The 17,391-nt window shown below is 59.0% G+C and overlaps 1 protein-coding gene across 4 annotated transcripts in view; it reads left to right on the top strand.

Annotated features, from left to right (window-relative positions):
* The window catches only part of RPS6KA2 (ribosomal protein S6 kinase A2), a 304,538-nt gene that overhangs the window by 270,351 nt on the left and 16,796 nt on the right, over window positions 1–17,391 (top strand). For all 4 annotated transcript variants that reach the window (XM_032837181.1, XM_032837184.1, XM_032837183.1 and 1 more), the window contains 4 exons: window positions 42–106; window positions 8,682–8,784; window positions 10,912–11,042; window positions 12,067–12,192. In XM_032837181.1, the coding sequence (XP_032693072.1) occupies window positions 42–106; window positions 8,682–8,784; window positions 10,912–11,042; window positions 12,067–12,192 (425 nt within the window). The remainder of the gene's footprint in view (window positions 1–41; window positions 107–8,681; window positions 8,785–10,911; window positions 11,043–12,066; window positions 12,193–17,391) is intronic.

Below are 17,391 nucleotides of genomic sequence, written 5' to 3'. Positions count from 1 at the left end.
GGTTTGTTCTAATGCTCATGTCTGCTTTGTCCTCGGGACAGGCGCTGGCGTCGACGGAGTGGAGGAGATCAAGCGGCACCCTTTCTTTGTGACCATAGACTGGAACGTAAGTCGCCCGGGGCCGTGCCCAGCTCACACGGGTGACGAGGAGGTGAGGTGCGGGGCGCAGCAGCTTGGTGCAGACCAGAGGGGCCCGTGGCCCTGTCCCCCGGCCGGGCTGCCCTCTCAGGGGCCTTCGGAACCACCTGGCATCTTACGGGCACAGACCAGGGCCCACCCTTGCTGCAACACCGGGCCTGAGAGCCCTTTAACACTTCAGAGACAGCTTCCGATGACCCCGCAGCTGCTCCCATCACTAAGGACAGAGCAGGGATCACCGTCACTCAGGGACAGGGTGCAGGAGCCCCTCAGGTCGCTGGGCGGATGGGTGCTGCTTCTCTGGGTCTTGGAGCCCCTGAGGGATCTCCAGACTGCTGGGCCACTGGGCTGTTGATTCTCTGGGTCTCAGGGTCCCTGTCCATCTCCAGGCCACTGGATACTCGTTCTCTGGGTCTCAGGGCCACTGGGCTGCTGGTTCTCTGGGTCTTGGAGCCCCCGTGGGTCTCCAGGCCGCTGGGCTGCTGGGCTGCTGGTTCTCTGGGTCTCTGGCCACTGGGCCTCTGGGCTGCTTGTTCTCTGGGTCTTGGAGCCCCCGTGGGTCTCCAGGCCACTGGGCTGCTGGGCTGCTGGTTTTCTGGGTCTGGGTACCTGTGGGTCTCCAGGATGTGGGGTCACTAGGTCTCTGGGCCCCTGGGGGTCTCCAGACCACTGAGCCAGGCCGCACAGGCCTCTCCTGTGCTAAGGGCCTGGCATCGTGGGCTCTGGGAGGCCATCCCGGTCTCTGGTTTTGGGCTCAGGCCTACGCAGCTGGCGCTCTCACAGGGGATGTAAGAAAATAAACATCCAGACTGTTAAAGACACAGTTACTGGCCACACTTGTTAGCAACAAGGAGGACTTCCATGGTGATGTGTTCAGGGACCAGAGGTTCAGGCTCTGCTGTCGGGGGGAGAGATGGGGCTCAGGTCTGAGCAGCAGGGGCGGTAGGATTTATAGCGGGGCAGGGGTGTAGATCTGAGGGGCTCTGGCTGAAGCGACCTCGCAGGCCTTCTGCTGGTCACAGACCTGGGGCCCAGATGTCCCTGGGTAGGGGAGGGGGCCCATCACACGTCCAACCTCTGCTTCCTTCTCCGGGCCGACGCCACACCGCCGCTGGCCGCTGGCCAAGGGGTCCCGAGTCTCACTGCCACCAGCTGCTTGTAGCCGCCTCGGGACCCGTCAGCATGGGGAGCGGCCCCTGCTGGGCCTTGTGTGCAGGGAGGGCATCCGTCCTGGATGGCAGTGTCTTCTGGTCCTTTCCTGAGGTGCACACGGTAGCATATTCCGGGCTTCGCGTCCCGAGCCAGTTAACCTTGGGAGACGCTAACAGGATACGCCCATATATGACGTTAACGTCCTCTCCAGGACGGAGGCTGTGAGCCGTGGTAGACTTGCTCCCTGTCTTCGTCCTGTCCCCTCGGCGAGCTCCAGCGGCGGTGGCGCTGTGACAGCCTGCCTGGCCCCTGGGCTCACTGTCCCGAGAAGGTGCTGCCCCGAAGCTGGATGGAACCGGCTGTTCCCAGAGCTTCGGATCTTACCCCTCCCCGCCTTCTGAAGGTCGACCCACCGGCGGAGCACCAGCTTCCTTAAAACCCGCTTCTGTGGTTCTGATTACGGAGCGTTTCCAGGGCTGGGATCCTTTCCAACGCCGAGACCAGAGAGAGGCGCTCGAGAGGCCGGCACACCTGTGACCTCCCCTCCAGGGGCACGAGCCTGCTTGCGTCGGCATCAGCTTGCGTCCAGGAAGGTGGGAAGTGGAAATGGAGAGTCAAAGCGGCTGCCCCCCCCCCCCCCCCCCCCGCCCCCCGCGGACTCTCCTTCCTCTGCTTCCCGGAGCGCAGGCTTCGGAGGAGCTCGGCCGTCCTCCGCTCACAGAACGGCACCTGAGGATCTTTCCCGATTAGTTCTGAGCTCCACCCGGCACAGAAGCTCCGTCCCTCGGATTGTGATGAGGTCTCGGGCCAGCCGGCTGCGTCCTAGAGACGTCCCCCGGGCTCTGAGACAGCCAGCTTCGAAGGGGCCCCTGACAGACAGTGAATGAGTGAGGGAGCAAGGGAGAGGCTCTCAGGACGGGACCCACCGCTCTCCCTCTCTCTCCGGGGCCCCGCAGCCCCTGCGGACACAGCAGACGAGAAAACAGGAGCGCGGGACGGCGGGGCCGGGGCCGGACCATGTGGGATGCAGATCTGTGGGCTGCCGCCAGGAGAGAGGGGAGGCCCGGCCACGGGGCCCCAGTACCCTTCCACACAGCAGCCTGGCTCAGGAGGGGCTACTTGTGAGCTCTGTGGACAGATGCTTCTCTCAGCCAAGAAGAGGTGCCCCCCCGAAGACAGGGGTGTTTGGAGGGGGCGTCAAGACAGCTCTGTGAAATGCTTGGAATTTTCATAGCACCATGATGACCTTGAACACTACAGAGGTTGGGCTAACGTGCGTCCCGGAAAGCCCGGAAAACGTGCTCCACGGGAGCTCGGAGCAGAAGCCCAGCGTCTTCCTGCGGCGTTAGGAGCCGCACCGGCAGGAATGCCTCGAGGAGACCAGCCCCGGTGTGCACGGCTGATCTCATCTCCACTTCTGGCGCCAGGTCCCTGCCAGAGCAAACACCGTCACTAGACGTCTGCACCGAGAAGGTGGTGTGCTGTACTATTTCAAAGTAATCAGACTGAAATCAGACTTTCGTTGCTTTTAGCGTTTAACTTCATTTCGTTCCTGAGAGAGGCCCTTCAGATTCCCGGGGACCGACCGTATTCACTGTCACTTCCACATCTGCCCGCAGATGGTGAGGCAGGGACAGAGGGACGGACGGATCTCATACTCTCCCAAGCCCTGAACGCAAGCAGCCAGGAAATGGTTAAGGTAGAAGAGACCTGAGTCACCACTTTAGTGAAAATTCGCTTATTTCCTAAATATTACTTGGCACTTGCCCACGTCCAGGTGAGCGAGCAGGGGGTCCACGCTGTGGCAGTGGAAAAACACAGCCGCCCTCCAGGTCTCGACAGCGGACTGCTACAGGCAGATGTCTCGTCCAGCCACAGAAGAGGTTGTGCGGTGAGCCTGACCCATCGGAGAGTGGAGGCAGGTGCGGTGAGACGCTCCCAGCAGAGCTCTCCTCGGGACCGCAGCCTTGTCTGTGCTGCTGCGGGCTTCCCGGGGAGCAGATGAGTGTCCCCGGCCCCCATCTCCACCCTCCCTACCCACCCGTGAGCTGTGAGCCGCCGGCTACCACGGCCGGCCTTGGGCCCCAGTCACTCACCGAGCAAGCGGCAGACCCGTGCTGGAGAAAGCGGACACGAAAATACAAGGCATCAGCAGGTGTCCAGGGGCTAATGTTCCTAACTCCCCGTCCAGATGTGCCCGCTCTGTTTCAGCAGCTTGGTTAAGAAAACCACAACGCAGTAGCATCGGCAAAAACTGTGACTACCAGAGGCTCCCTGTGCCCGGCCGAGGCCGGGGACAACTGCACAAAGCCCTCCCCGGACCCGTTTGGTTTCTGCCTGGGCCTGCGACCCCAGGGCCTCCCTCGGGATCCGCCCGGAGAGTGTAAGGATATTTATCTCGCTGTCTGCTTCCCTCTGTGACCCAAAACTGCCGGGAGAAATTTTCAGGTGACCTGCCGGAGCAGAATGCAGGGATGGGGGTCGCTGCCCACGTCCGTCGCTCTGCCACTGACTTGTCCGCAAAGCCGAGCGAACACGCGTCCGCTGGGACTGGCTCTTCCTGAAAGCCGCTCAGTCCCCTGAACCAAATGAGAAACTACAGTTACGGCCCCGAGCCCTCGGCAGGGGTCACGGGGTGTCCTACACACACGCCACATTTACTCCGCCTGTCGCTGCATGCGAGTTCATCGCTGCAGGCCGCAGGACCCCCCCGCCCCCCCGCGGAGCCCCGCCCGCCCCCCCCCCCCCCCCCCCCGCACACCCGAGGAGGACCTCCCGCCCAGCGCCGCGCCCCTCGCCGTGGGCCGACACCTGCAGGTGGAGGCCGGGACTTTGCTGTACCGGTCAGGACCCATCATCGTGACGACTTGTACAAAGTCTCGGAGCTTGTGCTCTCTCGAGTTGTTCTCTTTCCATTTCTGAACCCGTCCAAGCGCACCGTCTGTGGTTACTCGGAGCTCTAGAAGGGACCCCCGGGGAAACCAAGGCACAGGGCAATGAGAGGAGAGCCCAGGGTCCGTGCATGAGGGGGCAGCGTGTGCCAGAGCCCCCCGCCCGGACACTCATGCATACCAGCAGCAGCAGAGGGAAGTCTTCCTGCCCACAAGCCTGTGCCGAGTGGATATTAGGGGTTTGGTTCTCAGGAGCGGCTGGCCGCTGGCCAGGATCTCAGCGCCTGTGTCGGGGGAGAGGGAGCCCCTCCCACTGCTCGGTGGAAAGATTTCCATCACTTTCGTCCCACGTTAAATACGCCAGCAGAGCTTCTCCTTTCGCGGAGCCCAGTGGGACCCTCCATTCGGTGGCTGCCCGCTCCCCGGCTCTGCAGTGTGGTCAGTCCAGACGCCGTGGCTGGAGCGGCTTTCAGTGGGGGGAGCCCGTATAGACAGAGTCCAACTGCATGGGCCACCGACCCATCAGATCCCCCTGGTGCACTGGGGCCATTTGAATTCTCCCTGTTACCCCGACAAGCCAGGCACCACTCCCCATTATTTCTGCGGTGCTGTTTCAGGAGTAATCTGTGCCCTTCCCTATCTAGAGAATGTTAATTTGGAGATGTCTGGAGCCAAAGCTGCCTGCAGAAAGCAGATGTGAGGTCCGTGACCCCGAGCTAGAAGCAGCTTCCTACGGCATTACCCAGTCACCGTTCTCACCGCGCCCCTGATTCTCCCCTCCGTCATCGGAAGGTCATCCCGGTATAAATAGGCCTGGCGCACCTGCTCGGAGCCTCCCGGCGTATCCAGGCCTGATGTGTGATCCATTCCCCTGTGGCTACAACTCGTGTCATACTCAGATCCGGGGACAAGCGAGAGGATTTAAAGTGGTGCCCGGTGAATTTGATCATGAGACCCCATTCTCTTTCCATCAGTGTGGGATGGATTGTTCTAGAGGTTCAGAGAGGGGAATCCGGGTCAGAGTGACAGTGCATTTCGTCCAGCTCTAAGCCTACACAAAATGCTGCTGCCAGTTGCTCCCGATTTAACCTTCGTATCATGGTTCACGCTGCAAAATGAGAAGCAAGGTGACCTTTTCCTTAAAACCTCAAACCCTCTCCTGGCTTAGACTCAGGGGAAGAAAGCTTGTGTAATAATAACACATTCCAAAAGTTTACCCAGTAACAGGAAGAAACTGACCGGTCTTTAAGACTGCATAAGGGAGCCATCCGGTGTGGAAGGCACGGGGTGCCTTAGGCAGCCCTTTGCTCCCTGTTGGGAACCAGGATGAAACCGCAGCCTCCTTGGGGACCAGGAGGGTGGGGTTCTGGGGCAGCCTTTGCATACGCCATGCTCATAGGCAGATCGAGACCAGGGACCGGTGTTCTGGGGGCCAAGGGACCTGCAAGGGAAGGCCTTGGTGGGCTCTCCCATGCTCTCCCTTCCGTCAGTTAGGATCTTCTTAATGAAACAGCAGCTTACAGAGGCCGTTCAAAAGCACGAGGAAAAGCAGGTGTGCACGTGCACAGGGCCGGTGAAGTCCGGGTCTCCCGGTGCGGTAATCCCGCCATACGATGGCCGGCATCCATGACTGGTCTAGGGGAAATGCCCCGGGCTGGGTGTGTGGTGGGAAGGAGGGAACTGGGACTCTCCACCCGGCCAACAGGCATAAGTATCCTGGGGCGGGGGAAACCAGGAGGTAGCACATCCGCGTTTGTTCCCGAGTTATCACTAAATCCTTGAGTCAAAGGGTGCGGTCGTCTCCGCCCAGACAAAGTGCGTGGCACGCCCCTGTGGGGGGACAGATGCGGTTCTGAATTCCTTCTCTGTACGGTGAAGACTTGCAAAGTGGGAAGCGGTGTCTCCCCAGGAGGTCAACCTGGGCCGCTGTGCTGCTCCCGGGGGCGAGGAAGAAGTCTGGGGCAAAGCGTGTGGCCCCGAGGTCAGCTTGGTCAGACGAGGCACCTGTGCTTTCTTGGGCCGCTTGGACTTTCAAAGCCTTGCTGTCCTCCTCCGTGGGAGGCTGGAGGGACGGCAGGACAAGGAGCGGACTTGAGCAGGCTTCTGCAGGGAGGGACGGAACTTGGGAAGTCACCTCGATGTCCCCGCCCTGCTTCTTATCAAAGCTGATGCACAGTGATATTGGTGGTGGTCGGACGGGAAGCAGGGCTCCTAGGTGTCCCAAGCGCGGCAGAGGGGTGAGCAACGTCATGGCCTCTACCCGCTGGGCGCCTGCACACACACCCGGTCGTCACCGCCGATGCCTCCAGGTGCCACCATGTTCCATCGTGGAGCAAAACTGACTCCACGGAAAAGCCTGAGGCTGGGGGCGGGTCTTGGCCTCCTGCTCCCAGGGGTCGCTATGTTGGTGGAGCTGGAGCCAGAAGAGATGCTGAAATGTATGACCTTCAGCTCCAAGGGCAAACGCCTCTCCTCTCGTTTGGATTAAGTAAGAGCCAGCACTGTGTGCACGTCAATGAGTGCTCGTAAAGTGGGAGATGGGGCTCTGGTTGAGATGTCCCCCACCTTTCCCTCCTGCTCCCTCTGCTCCCCCCCACCGCCCCCCCACCCCACCCCCCAATAGCAAGAGAACGTATGACCGCCCTGGGAGAGGATGTGAGTTTTCCTAGAGCAGGACAGACACTGGTTTAACACCGGGAGCATCGCAGATGTGAGCCGGAAGGGTCTGAGCCCCACAGGGCTGCGCCTGGGCCACCGGTCTTGGTAACGGCCCCATTTCAGCCGGAGCGCGCAGCTCGCCCGTCCTCGTGCGATTTCCTCTGACAGGTGCAGACACCAGGGGAGTTCGTTCCCACCCAAGTGCGTCACCATGGAAAGTAGCGTCTTTCTATTTCTGGAAAAGAGCTTACAGAGTAAATCAATTCCTAATGAAATTTATTCACCCAGAGCAAGAAATGAGCAGATCATCGAGGGTGGACATTGTCCTCTGGCGGCTCCAGGGGCACACCCGGAGCTCCTTCCTGTGCACGTCTGCGGCTCATTAAATCAGGGGAGAGCCCGGCAGTCGCCGGCCGGACACAGTTTTTGTTCTAACCATCACTCCTGGCAGTTCCCACCACCACCTCGGCTTCCAAAAGGATGTGCTCCCAGCAGGGATTGGGGCCTCGTGCCCTCCTGCCCGTGCTGGACCTTCCCTCACTGTGAGCGCTGCTGTAACTGGGAGGTCAGTGTGCCAGGTCCTCCCCACACTGGCCCTCCCTCACTCCTGACCTCGCACAGCTCAGCCAACCTGTCTTAGCCTGGGTTTCCTCGTCTGTAAAGACATAAAGACAGGCTGATAAAAGCTGCTTTTCTGTGTTATGGAGAGATTTAGCACAGATGGGACGGGGGTCACTGCGACCTCTTTCTGAGCCATCAGGGTCCCTGTCTCCAGGCCTGCTAAGCGGAAGCGCCAAGAAAGGGACTAGGGGTCCCCTCTGGTCAGGCAGAACTGGGAAAATTCGTGCTAAACGTTTGCAGCCAGACCCCCTTCCTGGTGTCCGAGCCCTGCTGCCCATGCACCAACCCACCAGGCTCTCGGTACGCGGGCCAGCACCACGACTTCCACACCCTGGGCACACCGAGCGACCCAGGACGGGGATGTTCTGAAGTCCCCACTGCGGCTGCCACCCCCACCCCCAGCCTCAGCCAGGGTGGAGGCCTGAGGCCGCCGCACCTCTCCATCACCTCCCTGACTGGCCCCAGGTTCCCCCTTCTTGCCCATCTGTGGCTTTATCCACCTCGCTCCCAGGCCTGCTTCCACACAGTATTCTCCCGAAGTTGCATGTCCCCAGAACAATACATTGTTGCCTTGCCTAAGGAGACAATATCACCTAGTTGGAAGGCGTTTTCAAGAAGGCCAGGGTCAGAGGGAAGCGGTGGGGGGCTGGAGTTTCTGTGCAGCAAAGGTCAGGCCATTCTGAAGAAGCGTGTGTCTCCATCTGGAGACTTGGAAGTGCCGGTCACGGGCTCTGGGCTGTGTGAGGAAGGACCTGGCTCGTTGTAGCTGGGGGCCATCCCAGCATCCCCTAGGCGCTGGCCCCACGGTGGCCAGGGCAGGGCAGGGAGGAGGGTGCCAAGCAGCGGGGGCTCTTCCCTGCTGTTTCCGGGGTGGGGGGTGGTTAGATCCTTCAGAAAAACATTATGCCCCCCAAAAAGGTTGAAAACTTCATATTGCCCTCAATGGAGGATACGTAGCAGGTGTCCAACTCCTCGTGGTTTAGTCATGGCTTTGGTAGCGTCCAGCTCTATCCGATACCTTCCATAATATCAACATGTAAGAGACACGGCGTTCTGCGTGTGTTCGAACCCACTCAGTGTGTCCCAGGGAGCCGGCCACGGGTGCATCCCCGGCGGTGTGTGTGAGGCCTGTCTCCCTCCCCCTTGGCCGGCTCTGCTGTCCCACATCGTCTTCCCCAGGTGGTCCGTGGTCCTCAGCGTCCTGTCTTGCTCTCCCCGCAGAAGCTGTACAGGAAGGAGATCAAGCCGCCCTTCAAACCAGCGGTGGGCAGGCCCGAGGACACCTTCCACTTTGACCCCGAGTTCACAGCACGGACGCCCACAGGTGTGTGCCGGCCGCGAGGGCAAGCCAGCCCAGAGTTCTGTCCCACCCCGGGTTCTCCTCCTCCTCCCTGGCCAGTTAGGGACGGCAACTTAGCCTGAGGGTCTGGTGTTCCGGAACACTTCCATGGAGGGTGCGGGTGGGCTCTGTTTGACTTTCTTGTTCTCTCGTCTCCACCTTCAAGCTTTAGGTGAGAGAACCGATTCTCAGTCCCCTACCCGGGTGACATCTGGTTTGGAGTCCCCCAGGGTTCTTTGCCCCCCCCCCTCCTGCTGTGTCTCCTGTTCTGAGCTGCGTTCCGGGGGCCACTCCTCTCAGGCACGCACAAGCTGGCAACCTCCGGGCAGTGCAAGCCCCTCCCGTAGTCAGAGGGTTTGGGGGGAGAAGAAGGCCGCGAGCACATCTGTGCGGTGTGACTGCAGATAGCCAGCAGACACTTCCTTCGGTTCCTGGGGAGGGCTCTCTGCCCAGCTGGCACATGGCCTCCCGCGGCCTTATTCTGTGCTCGAGGAGGAAGAGCGTGGTCCCTGCTGTCTCACCTGCTTCTTACAAGGACGCCAGGGCCATTGGATCAGGTCTCCTGACCTCATTTAACCTTCATGACTTGCCGAAAGACCTCATCTCCAAAGACAGTCACGCGGAGGGGTCGGGCTTCAAACTACGCATTTTGGGGGAACACGGTCAGTCTGTCAGTCAGTGTATGTTACGTAATGGTGTTATGTGAAGAAAATAAAAAGGGATCTCCTATCTTTGGAGGTTCTTACTACTTCTGCAACTGAAATTTCCTATGATTTTTAGGGATAATCATGAAACAAATAGATGGTCAGATACAAAACGCTACGAAGAGAAACTTGGAAGAGAGACTCCACTTTGTTCGCTTTGAGTTGGGCTGTGGGTGCTGGGAAATAAATTCCCTCCGTGCTAGACTAGGGAAGCTTAATTAAAACCCAGAAGCTTCCGCTGAGTAGTTTTTAGAATCTGAAAACGATGCGCTGCTAGACAGTAGAGCTGAGGCGCGGCGGGCGCCAAGCTGCTCCAGACCTGGGGTTCCGCGCCCCAGCTTGCTTCCTGCCGTCTGCCCTTTTCCTGCACAGAATTTCGGCTTTGAGGTCTGCCTTCTCCCGAAATGCCCTGCACTACCGTGGGCTGCCCTAAGGGTCTCCACCAAAGCCCAGGGGATCCAACAACCTTAAGCAGTCTTCAACCCCCAGGGCCCTCTGACGTCCTCCTTAGGGCTTTACATAAGAATCCCAGCTTATCCCAGAGAATTAGCTGCAGCCCAGCTAATGGCTGGGGCGGAGCCTAGCCCAAAAGGCTCATTTACAGCTGTTGGGGAGTGTGTGTGCTTTTTTGGGGACAGCAGGTGTATTAACTTGAACTGACGCATTTTCATTCGTGAATGGAGACTTTGCAGATCAGATACGCACTGCCCCTGAATGACATTGCCTTGCCTACTGTACCGGGGCTGCCTCCCCCTGCACGGACCGAGCCGTGGCGGTCAGGCTCTGGCCGACCGGCTGGGGCTCAGGTGGGTCTTCATGGCGTCACCACCACTGCCCACATTCGGTGGGTGCCGGTGTCAGGCCTGAGTGACAAGTGGCATAAGTAGAATTTAACACGCTTGAGATTTTCGGCGCAGACACATCAGCTGGATAAGAGAAAATTTAAAACTCTGATGATCCCGTGGGTGTTTCTGACGAGTCTGTTTGAGGGCTCTTTCAACTTTATCGGGCGGCTCTCACCAGCGCACTGTCCAGCGGGCAGCCGGTTTATGCACGTCGAGGGCATGGGAACCAGCTCTAGTGCTGGCTTTAGCTTAAAAAGAAAAAGACGGTAAGCCCAGCGCAAGGCGCTCCCACTGCGCAGGCGGGACCTCACCGGCAGGATGCGGGTGACCCGCCCTTCCACCGCCCGGTGCCCTCCGGCACAGCCACGCACCGAGCTCCTGTGCTTAGCAAGTTCTCCCTCTTACTAACGTGTAAGTGCAAAGAACGATTTTTCTGTGTCCTCGGCACTTCAGTCTGCCCGGCGCGGGGCCAACGGCGCCCTGTCCCACAGTAAGCAGGTGGTTGGAGAATTGCGGCCCGGGAGCCCCTCCCGGAGGCTGAGCGGTCTGGTTGTTGCCTGCAGACTCCCCCGGCGTGCCCCCCAGCGCCAACGCACACCACCTCTTCAGAGGATTCAGTTTTGTGGCCTCAAGCCTGGTCCAGGAGCCCTCACAGCAGGATCTGCACAAGGCCGCGCTTCACCCCATCGTGCAGGTAACCCCGCACACCGCGGGCTCGCTCCTCCGCCGGGTGCGGGCGGCGAGGCTCCAGCCCTGTGTCCACGTGGACTGAGAGCCAGGCTGGGTCCCGGGGTGCTGGTGCCAGGGACAGGGGGACCCGCTCTGTTGCCACCCTCCTGGGCGTCCCCGAGTCTCCTGGTGAGCAGAGCCGTGCCTCCCACCCTCACTCCACTTCCACCTTCATGAAGGGGAAAGAGTTCTGGTGAGAACGTCTCTGGGGTGTGTCTGTGGCTGGGGCCCCCACGGGGGTCAGACAGGCGCGTCCTCGCTGTGTGGATCGAGTCAGCACCCCAAGAGACTGGTCGGCTTTGTGGGAGCCGCTTCCTCTTGTGAAATGTACTGTTGGGGAGATCGATTCAGATGACATTTTTAGAAGGAGTTTTCCACCTCATAAGTGTAACCAGATGCAGAGAATTCTAAGAAGGAATCGTGATTGTATTTTATTTAAGGACAAAGTCAGGGAAAATGAGGCGGTGTCAGATTTCCATGTATCTTTCTCCAGGGCCTTTAGGGAGCCCACAGTGTGTCTAACGGGGACACTTGATGTGACAGCCTACGCCATGTGCCATCGTGAACGGTGGCTACGTGGTGGTTTTCTGTCTATGCTCTCGGTGCGTGGGGTGGAGGCTCGTGCACACAGCAGAGGGGGGCTGCGATGGGACATCACAGGGTGTGAGTCCCTGTAGATGTGGACACCAGACACTGCTCGACCTCAAGCATCAGAGCCACACACCCATCACCGGCGGCCTTCCGTGCTCCGGCCTTCAGAGTCTCAGACCCTGTGTCGTATGGTCTGAAAATTAAGCTCATGCCCAGAAAGTTAAGCTTTAGATCTGGAGTCATTGCTGACCAGCCGCGTGACCTTCACAATCCCGTTATCTCCTGGGCTCGCTCGGTGAGCCCCAGTGCGCCATCCGGGCCCTCCCTTGCTGCCCATGCCCTGGGCGCCTCTGCCGAGCGAGCTCTGACAGCAGCCCCGTCCTGGGCTCTCTCCACAGCAGTTACACGGGAACAACATCCACTTCACCGACGGCTATGAGATCAAGGAGGACATCGGGGTGGGCTCCTACTCCGTGTGCAAGCGATGTGTGCATAAAGCTACGGAGGCAGAGTACGCCGTGAAGGTAAGAGCACATACGCGCATGAGCCGGCCAGTTTTCTCTCTGCACGCCGTCCCACAAGCTCGAATAAGACGGAGTGCAGTTTGCTGTGACACTGGGTCACCCGTTCAAAACTTATTTTGCGGATCATGAATATTTTCAGTTTTATCCAACATTTAAGTACTGACCACCTTTCGTAGCTTTATGTACAGTATACCCTGGAATGAAAGATTTGGGTGCTCCATATTTTGGAAAATACAACTGGGGGACAGGAGCCGGGTTGTTTGAGGGGGTCGGGGGTGAGGGGGAAGATACAGTCACCAAAAATTAAATCAAAGAAATGTCTAGAGGCATAAACCGGGTAATGTCTATGCAGACTTAAACAGAGAGCTGGTGGTAGATAGTAATAATTATTCAGAATCATCTAGAACCCAGTCTCTACATAATACCTTTAGCTTCTGTAATTACTGCTCGATTTGATATCCGATATGGAAATCCCAAACACCAGGTTCTTAAGTTTTCTGGTTTGTGATGTGCACTAGAGTGAAAGCTTCTGGCCAAAAGCATAACCTCATTTATGTGAAAAGTGTAAACTGTGCATTCTCTGCACAAGACAGCCAGAGACGCTCTAATGCACACTGACCTTGGGACTCTAGACAGGATGGGTCCAGCCTGCGGCATCAGCAGGACCAGACCCAGACGAGTCTACACCACGTGGCACCAGCGTGCCTTTCGCCAAACACTGGGGCACATACAGAGCGTGTCCAGCAGCGGCGGGGTAAAAGGAGCCCTTCCTTCCACTGCGATATTCCTAAGCTCGGAAGACATTGTTCAAAATGACGCCTGTGGGGGGGAGGACCCCGTTCCTTCGTGGGTCACCCATGCCCCTTGCTTCTTGCACTAAGAAAATGTTCAATTCTGTCAAAAGAAGAAAGAAAAAAGACACCAGCCCCCCAAAACTAGCCCTTTGATCTAGTTTGGGTTGGAAATTGCTGGCTAGTGGACAGATGTACCCTGAAGTCCTCCAGCAAGAAAGAATGAAATACAGGGTTGCAAAGACAGCCAAGCACCGAGAGTCTGTGCAACCCCGTATTTCAGCAGGAGTGACGGGACCCCGGGAACCCAGGGGGCGTCGCCAGCAGGGACCCCTGCAGAACGGGTGTGCAGGGCTCCGTGCGTTTCTGAGACCTGAGCTGATGGGGAGTTTCGTGTCTCCTCGTCCCTGGGAGCGCTCTGAGGCGTGCGTGTGTGGACGCCCCGGGTGCCCGTGGAGACGCTGCGCCAGAGGCAGGCGTGCACCTGTGGTGGGCCCCAGGCGGGGGGCTTGCTTCCGTACCCCCGAGTGTAGGGCACACACGTCTCACGCGTGTGCGTGGCCATCGGGGAATGTCTTCTGCCTCAGTCGTTTCTCGCCGAGTTCCTAAGCCATGTCAGGAGACCGGCCGCAATCCCGGAGACAACGGCGGCTTCCAGGGAGCACGAAGACACGGTGGCATTGTCCGGGTGGCTCCGTGACCACGCTGCCTTCCAGAACACAGCCTGCCTCTGTGAGGCCGCTCAGCTGCGTTTTGTGTCTCTGAAAATAAATCTCCCATTGACAGAGGCGGTGGTGTGTTTCCCGTACTGTCCCCACGGCCAGCGCCCTCATAAACGCACCGTCTGAACTCGGCTTTGTTCTGTGGCTTTGCCTCGTTGCCCGCAACTCGCTGAGGCCACGCTGCCTGGGAACTTGGGGCATCTCAGCCCAGGGCCCAGAAGCCAAGCGCGGGGCTGTGGCCCGGAAAGCCGGGTCTTCCTGTTCCTTCTTCCGAGCCCTGACGCCCCCTGGACAGTGAGCGGCGGACTTGAGGATTTCCCCAGCCTCCCCGAGACCGCACTGGGGGTGATGTGTTGCCTGGAAGGTGTTTAAGTTCCACACTCGTGGGGAGGAGCTGCGGCCCTGCACCGCGCAGCCCCCGTGACCCAGAGGGGTCGGACGCCCGTGCCAGCTGCTTGCTGGGACGGTTGCAGTTAGGTCCTGGGTCCCAATTTGGGTTTGCTTCAAAGGAGAAGGAGCTGGCGGTGTTTCGAGGCAAAGAGCTCCGTATTCAGGATGGACCCACGCGTTACCAAAATGTAACATCCTACAGCTCGCTCCTCTGTCTCGTTTTCAGCATTTCCAGGTAGAACATAATGAAAATATTCTTTGGCCTTTTTCTGTGTCAGCTGACTGGTGGGAGAGAAACTGTGTCCCCGCTTGGAGACAGAAGAACTTGTAAAACTAAGAAGGGCTTTTAGCAGCCCAGCACGGAGAGCGTGGCCTTTAGTGACTTGGCGTGCGAGCTGGACCTCCGGTCAACAGGCGTCCCATTGAGGCTCCGCTGCTGAGCTCAGCCCCCGCACCCCGGCTCGCACGCGAGCCCCCAGCAGACCCGGCCGTGCAAATTCTCGCATGCATGGGAAAGGTTCTCGCATGCACACTGCCTGCATGGGTGACTCAGAAACGGCCCCACTGAGTAAGGAGCAGAAAAATGTTTGCAGCCACTTTGATGGACAGCAGGACTGTGGCCAGAGGGCAGGGGCTTCCGCCTGGGGCATTCATACTGAGTGGGAAGGGGGCTGGTGCTGCCTCCCCGGGGGCACTGGCAATGTCTGAGACACCCTGGTTAATCACGCATGGAGGCCAGAAACGCAGCACACCGTCCCGCACGGGATGGCCCCTCCCGCGGTCATGGACCCGGGATCACTGAGCCCATAATGTCAGCAGTGCTGAGGCTGAGAACCTCAGCCTAAAGCATCCTTTGGGGGCAGGGGCGGGGGCGGCTGTCTCCTGCAGATGAACTCCAGCGGGCTGATGTCTGGGAGATGAAGGTGGTGGACGCCTGCTCTGTTTTTCTTCTGCTTGCTCTTGGTCTCAGGATGACAATCGCAGGACCGCGGGAGCCCAGTGCTTCCTGTGCTCCACTCGGGCCGGGCAGGCCCTCTGGCGGGCAGAGCGGGAACTGCCAGGGCGCGGGGTCCGCCAGGGGGCCGTCCTGGAGCGCAGATGGGATGCATTAGCTCTCACATCTTGGAAACATCACTGTGTTTTGCTTTAAGCTTATTTCTGTGTCTTACGGGTGCCTAATTTTGCCACTATAATTACTCTGTCATCACATTAACGACCTTGAAGGCCGTATTTAAACCTCTCCACCCAGTGTGTCCCCAGTCGACGAGAGTGACGGGTTTGCAGTTACCCTCCGCTGCAGCTTCCTGTGCAGCATTTCAAGTGCGTGGGGCAGGCCCGGCCAGCACGTGGCAGCCTTTAGCACCGTGTGTGCTCGCAGTCGGGACTCAGTGCTGGTGCAGAGTCTGAATCCCTAGGCGTGGTCCTTCCCTCCCACCCCGGCAAACAAGGCTGGGCCGGCCAGGATCTTGCACCAGGAGCGCCCGGCCTCGGATGGTGAGGCAGGGGCCCCTTGTCCTCCTCACGGGTCCACTACGGGCTGACTCGGCGTAGGCTGTCCCACCGGCGCCCGCCTAGTGCTGAGACACCGGGTGGAAAAGCCTCTTCCCTCTGTCAGCTCGTGACAGCGGAACAGATGGGCTCCACGTTCTTCACACACGGAACCGCTTTCGAGGGACAGAGCGGCTCACGCTCCAGTGCACGGCCCAAGTTCAGCTTTGACTTTAAATAACATGACACAGAACCGCACTGACGGCCCAGGCTGAGGGCACCTTCGGTTTAAAATAAGGGCAACAGGGAACCGTTACGACGTGCGGAAGGGACTAGGACTGAGCGGCGCGTGAAGGGCAGAGGTTTCGTTGAATAGAAAGTACCGTCCGTATCCTCTCGGCCGCAGGTGCTGTGCTCACCGCACAGGAACTGCTTAAGCGGGTTGTTGGTTTCCCTTCTGCTTGGGAGTCTTCGTGGCTGGACGTGGCCAGGCGCGTGTGGTCGACAGCCCAGGAAGCCAGTTCGTATCAAAGGAAGGGCTCCTGGCGTGGTGTGGAAGGGAAGGTGCCTCGGAACCTGTGGCAGCTCAGTTTCCGTGGCAGCTCAGTTTCCATGGGAAAGCTGCCTTGTGTCCGTAAGTGTCTCAGCCTCTCAGAAGCCTGTGCAGGTGCCTCTCGAGAGAGTTCCAGACGGCGTCTGCGGATTGCGACACAAGCGTGTCCTGGTCCCAGGGCACGGACCTCACGTGCACACCCGAGGGACTGCCTTTGCCATCTCCATCCTCGGTTTCGAGACACAAACATCAGTGAATTTCTAAGGAGCAAACAATCCCACAGCTGAAGTTCACGGGCCCAGGAGCCCCAGGCATGAGACGGAAGTCGGACTTACGCACGTTCTCTCATCCTGTTACGGCGACGATGATGACGGCAAACGGTGCTTGCTGTCTGCCACCAGACTTGACTTGCTCTGCCTGTTAGGTCCGTTGATGGTCATGACGCCGGGGGGGAATGACGTCACCATCACCGTGAGGGCACAGAGACTGACACGTCAACAACACAAGGACACTCAGCCCATAAGTGGGAAAGTCACCGACATCCAAGTGTGCACACCCGTGGCCTCCCTGGGGTGGGGACCTCGCTTCCAAGGGCTGGAGCCTGAAAGCTCCACTCCGGCTCCCCCCCACCCCTGCCTTCTGCGACCTCCAGATCGGGAAAGCCTGAGAGCGCCACGCAGAGCGGATGGGGCTGGGCGGCAGGAAGTTCCCAGCCCAAACCCGGGATCTGCCAGGAAAATACGTGGTTTTGGTGACCATTTGGTTCCAATGCAGGTGTAACTGGAGAAAGCGGAGGTGCCCGTGATTCTGGGTGCTGGCTCCTTTTTTCTTGTATGTTCCCTGCTGTTCTGCCCTAGCTCTCAGCCCCCTGGCTTTGGGAGGAGGTCGACTCCACCTGGCGGTCTGGCCCTCTCTTCAGGAGCGTCCTTTGCTCTGTTTTAGAAGCACTGGGGTTCTAGAGCACCCAGGGGTCGTGTGTTTTAGCCAAAGAAGCAGATGAAAGTGAAGCAAGATGCTTACAACTGTGTGAGTCTGCGTCCCCGGTCCTTGACTCCAGGGAGGAGGGGGCGCCCACGCATGTCCGCAGGGGCTGGGCAGGCTGTCCCGACACGGAGCCCATTTTGTGTCCCAACAGGCGGTTACGAGAGCCTCTGCACTCCTGTGCTCATGCTCTGATGTGGACGTCAGTTGCCACCCAGAAACGCAGCAGGATGGAGACAAATGTTTGACATGAATAGAGTTTATTTTTAGAGGG

The sequence above is a fragment of the Lontra canadensis genome, unplaced genomic scaffold, assembly GCF_010015895.1.
Source record: "Lontra canadensis isolate GAN:19392208 unplaced genomic scaffold, GSC_riverotter_1.0 scaffold97, whole genome shotgun sequence".
Taxonomy (NCBI): Eukaryota; Metazoa; Chordata; class Mammalia; order Carnivora; family Mustelidae; genus Lontra; species Lontra canadensis.
The sequence above is the reverse complement of the archived record's forward strand: the minus strand, read 5'-3'. Positions and strand labels throughout refer to the sequence as shown.